General features: G+C 39.9%; 1 protein-coding gene across 1 annotated transcript in view; it reads right to left on the bottom strand.

Moving 5' to 3' along the window:
• AP1G1 (adaptor related protein complex 1 subunit gamma 1) overlaps positions 1-4,596 on the bottom strand; it is an 81,202-nt gene that overhangs the window by 4,627 nt on the left and 71,979 nt on the right. The window contains exons 20-21 of the mRNA XM_077756355.1: positions 3,790-3,897; positions 3,522-3,682 (exon numbers count right to left, since the gene is read on the bottom strand). Coding sequence (XP_077612481.1) covers positions 3,522-3,682; positions 3,790-3,897 — 269 coding nt within the window. The remainder of the gene's footprint in view (positions 1-3,521; positions 3,683-3,789; positions 3,898-4,596) is intronic.

Here is a 4,596-nt window from a genome sequence, read left to right on the forward strand (position 1 = left end):
TCTCTCTCTCTCTCTCTCTCTCTCTCTCTCTCTCCCCCTCTCCCTCTCTCTCTCTCTCTCCCCCTGCCCCTCCCCAACTCGTGCTCTCTGTCTCAAAAATAAATAAACTTTAAAAAAAGGGGGGGGGGGCAGAGAGAGAGAATCCTAAGCAGGAACTCATGATCTGTGAGCTCATGACCTGAACTGAAGGCAGACACTTAACCAAATGAGCCACCCAGGTGCCCCTACACACTAGGATTTTTAAAATCTTTCCTGAAAGTGCAGTCTTCTAAAACATTAGAGAGTGATTATCAGAGAAATACAAATCAAAACCACAATGAGATACCACCTCACACCTGTCAGAATGGCTAAAATTAACAACTCAGGCAACAACAGATGTTGGCAAGGATGTGGAGAAAGAATCTCTTTTGCACTGCTGGTGGGAATGTAAACTGGTAACAGCCACTCTGGAAAACAGTATGGAGCTTCCTCAAAAAATTAAAAATAGAAGTACCCTACAACCCAGCAACTGCACCACTAGGTATTTATCCAAAGGATACAGCTGTGCTGTTTCAAAGGGGCACATGCAACCCCAATGTTTCTATAGCATCACTACAGACAATAGCCAAAGTATGGAACGAGCCCAGATATCCATTGACAGATTAATGAATAAAGATATATATATATATGATGGAGTATTACTCAGCAATTGAAAAGAATGAAATACTGCCATTTGCAACAATGTGGATGGAAACAGAGTATATTATGCTAAGGGAAATTAGTCAGAGAAAGACAAATATATGACTTCACTCATTTGTGGAATTTAAGATACAAAACAGATGCACATAAAGGAAGGGAAGAAAAAATAATACAAAAACAGGGAGGGGAACAAAACATAAGACATTAACAAAATTTTTTTAAGTATTTATTTATTTTGAGAAAGAGAGACAGAGAGAGAGACAGTATAAGCAGGGGAGGGGCAGAGAGAGAGGGGGACACAGAATCCAAAGCAGGCTCCAGGCTCTGACCTGTCAGCACAGAGCCCGACATGGGGCTTAAACTAACGAACTGTGAGATCATGACCTGAGCTGGAGTCAGACGCTCAACTGACTGAACCACACAGGCACCCCACGAGACTCTCAAATATAGAGAACAGAGGGCCACTGGACGGTTTGTGGGAGGGGGTATGGGCTAAATGGGTAAGGGGCATTAAGGAAGACATTTGTTGGGATGAGTACTGGGTGTTTTATGTAGAGGATAAATCACTGGATTCTGTTCCTGAAATCATTAAGGTACTATATGTTAACTAACTTGGATGTAAATTAAAAACTAAATAAATAAAAATTAAGGAAAAAAATATTAGAGAATGAGGAAGAAAGAGAGAGAGGGATAAAGAGGCAAAGGGAAGAAGAGAGAGGAAGAGAGAGGAAGAGGGAAGGAGGGAGATAGAGAGAGAAGGGGGAGAGAAAGAGATGGAAAGGGGCTGGCAGAGAACGAGAGGAGAGGGAAGTCTATCTAGCCTTCTGTAAGGACCAAATCTGTAAGAGTAAAGAGATGTAGTATATTTAGACTTATTATGTTGGGTCTTATCATAAATCTATTGTCAAGATGGATTATGTAAACTTTATTTACATTATTTCATCAAATGTAAAATGCCATTAACTGAAATTCACACCATTTTATGTACCACTGAGAAAGAAAAGAGGCTGCCAATTATAACTATGACAAAGTATTAACTTTAAAATGCATCTCAATTTCAGAGATAATAAAAAGTGGAAACGGTAACAGAATCTATGAAATATGGTATTTTGAAGTTCAAGATACACGATAACAGGCAAACAGTATTGTCAAGTACAGCACCAAAAATAAGACTATGCTTTAATGGAAGAGATGATAGGTTGCTAGAACACAGCCTAAAGTAACAAGTGTAAAACCGTAAGTTGCAGCGGCTAACACTTACTGAGCACTGAACACATGAAAAGTGCTTAAAACAGTACACGACACATCTATTCCTCAAAGGAACTCTAGGAAACAGACATCATTATCACCATCCCCTCTTGTAAAGGAGGAAAACTGAGGCACACAGTTTAAGGAACTTGTATAATTTAGTACTGAAACCACTCCACTCTACTGCTTCTAAAACATCTACATTACTCTGGTTCCTAAAAAATACAATTAAAGGAGGCTTTTGCAAAGTCAACAGTAACTACAAATAAAAGGTCTTCAGTTTCCAAAAATGTGTTGTTTGAATGTCATACTTCACATGTCACTGCAAAGATAAGGTTAGCTTAGTCTAAACCAAGGGCTGGCCAACTATGGCCCATGGGCCAAGAATGACCTGACATCTTTTCTGTAAATGATGTTTTACTGAAACAACACCACATTCCTTCATTTACATACTGATCATGGCTTTTTTGTTTTGAGAGAGAGAGAGCAGGAGAGCGAGAGCGAGAGAGAGAGAGAGAGAGAGCTCTAGCAGGGGAGGGGCAGAGGGAGAAAGTGAGATAGAATCTGAAGCAAGCTCCACTCTCAGCATAGAGCCTAACACAGGGCTCAATTCCATGACAATGGAATCGTGATCTAAGCCAAAATCAAGAGTTGGTCACTTAACCACATAGGCACCCCCCTTTTTTTCACTGTAACAACAGAAATGAGTAGATGCAACAGAGACCATATAGCCTAAACGACTTACTATCTTGTTCTTTACAGAAGCATTTTGCCTATTCTTCATTCTCAATTTTTCTTTACACAGAACTTTTCATTATTCAAAGATGGGATATAAATATTCCCTAAACTAAGATCTGGTAAAACAAAACTTCAGTTTACAAAAACAAGCAGTAGTAAACTAGATATTAATGAAGGAAGAATGAATGTTTCTTTCACTAAATATCGAGATGAAAACTGTCAATTCGGATCCAGTGACTAGAAGAGAATACCAAATAAAGTCCTTCATCTTAATGAACTTTAATTCCATGTTAGAATTTGTGTTTTTTAGGTTTTTACCACTGTATTAACCTACCCTTAGCAGACCACCTCACAGAATTCTGCTGTGAATCTCATTAGCTATTATCAGAGTGTCCTTCATCCTTCAGTAGTAACTGTAAGAATAATAAAGTATTTAAACTAATACTTAAAGTAAAAAGTATTCAGTAAAAATGACATAGTTTGGGGCGCCTGGGAGGCTCAGTAGGCTGAGCATCTGACTTCAGCTCAGGTCATGATCTCACAGTTCATGAGTTCGAGCCCCATGTTGGGCTCTGTGCTAACAGCTCTAAGCCTGGAGCCTGCTTCAGATTCTGTGTCTCCCTCTCTGTCTGCCCTCCCCAACTCATACTCTGTCTTCTCTCTCTCAAAAATAAACAAACATTAAAAAAAAAAAGACATGATTTAATGAACCATAATAGTTACAGTATTGTTAATTTGGGCTGAACCTGCAAATTTGGTTTACCTTCTAAACCTTAAAATATATCCCTTACCAAGCGCATAAAAAAAAAAAAATCAATCTTTAATCAAAGTAAAAAGAAAAGATGACATTGTAGTACCTTTGGTACTGCAGCCTGGAAAACAAAGTCTGTCATGTCCAGCTCTGTGCTGTTGGAGGCCTGTATCGTTATCACTGTGACGCTAGGGTTGGTATTTGACCGTTCAAAGGTGAATTCTATCTTCAAGCCATTCTTACTGTATGCTGTGATGGAGGGGATGCCTGGAAAGCACAGGAAGATCAATCTAACTGCAGTCAGCTTAATGCTTGCAGAATTACTTTCTTCTTCAAGGCCCCCCTCTCACTGATGGTAATACCAGGAACCGTACCTGTAGTGATGTCATTGAAGAGAGGCTGTGATGAAAGCCCATCCAATAAGAAGGGAGGCTGGGATATCTGTGGGACTGAGGCAGGGGCAGGAGTAGCAGCTGGAGCACCTAAATGAAGGATTCCAATGTAAGTCAATCTCAGCCAGCATGACAAAGCTCACCAAAACAATACAAGAGAAAATTACTGGATCCCAGGATAAGAGAAGGATTCTTTAAACAAGATGCAAAAAGCATAAACCGTAAGAGGAAAGAACGAAACATTCAAATACTTTAAAATAAGTAACCTTTGTTTATTAAAAAAATAAATAAATAAAATAGAAAGAGAGACTACAGGCAGGAGAAAAATCTTTGCTACAAAAAAGCAAATGTATAAGTATCCAGAACTATTAAGATTTTCTACAAATCGGGAGGAGGGATGGGCAGGGAGGAGGGCACTTGTGGGGATGAGCACTGAGTGTTATGTGGAAACTAATTTGACAATAAACTATTTGTAAAAAAAAAAAAAAAAGATTTTCTACAAATCAAGAAGAAAACAAGATAACCCAATTTAAAAGTGATAAGCGCCTGCACAGGGCACCTGGGTGGCTCAGTCAGTTGAGCATCTGACTCTTGATTTTGGCTCAGGTCATGATCGCAGGGCTGTAGGATGGAGCCCCGCATTGGTCTCCACACTGAGTGTGGAGCCTGCTTAAGATTCTCTTTCTCTTGGGGCGCCTCGGTGGCTTAGTCGGTTAAGCGTCCGACTTTCGCTTAGGTCATGACCTCGCGGTTTGTGGGTTCGAGCCCCGCGTCGGGCTCTGTGCTGAC

The sequence above is a fragment of the Crocuta crocuta genome, unplaced genomic scaffold (assembly GCF_008692635.1).
Source record: "Crocuta crocuta isolate KB4526 unplaced genomic scaffold, BGI_CrCroc_1.0 scaffold388, whole genome shotgun sequence".
In the NCBI taxonomy this organism is placed as follows: Eukaryota; Metazoa; Chordata; class Mammalia; order Carnivora; family Hyaenidae; genus Crocuta; species Crocuta crocuta.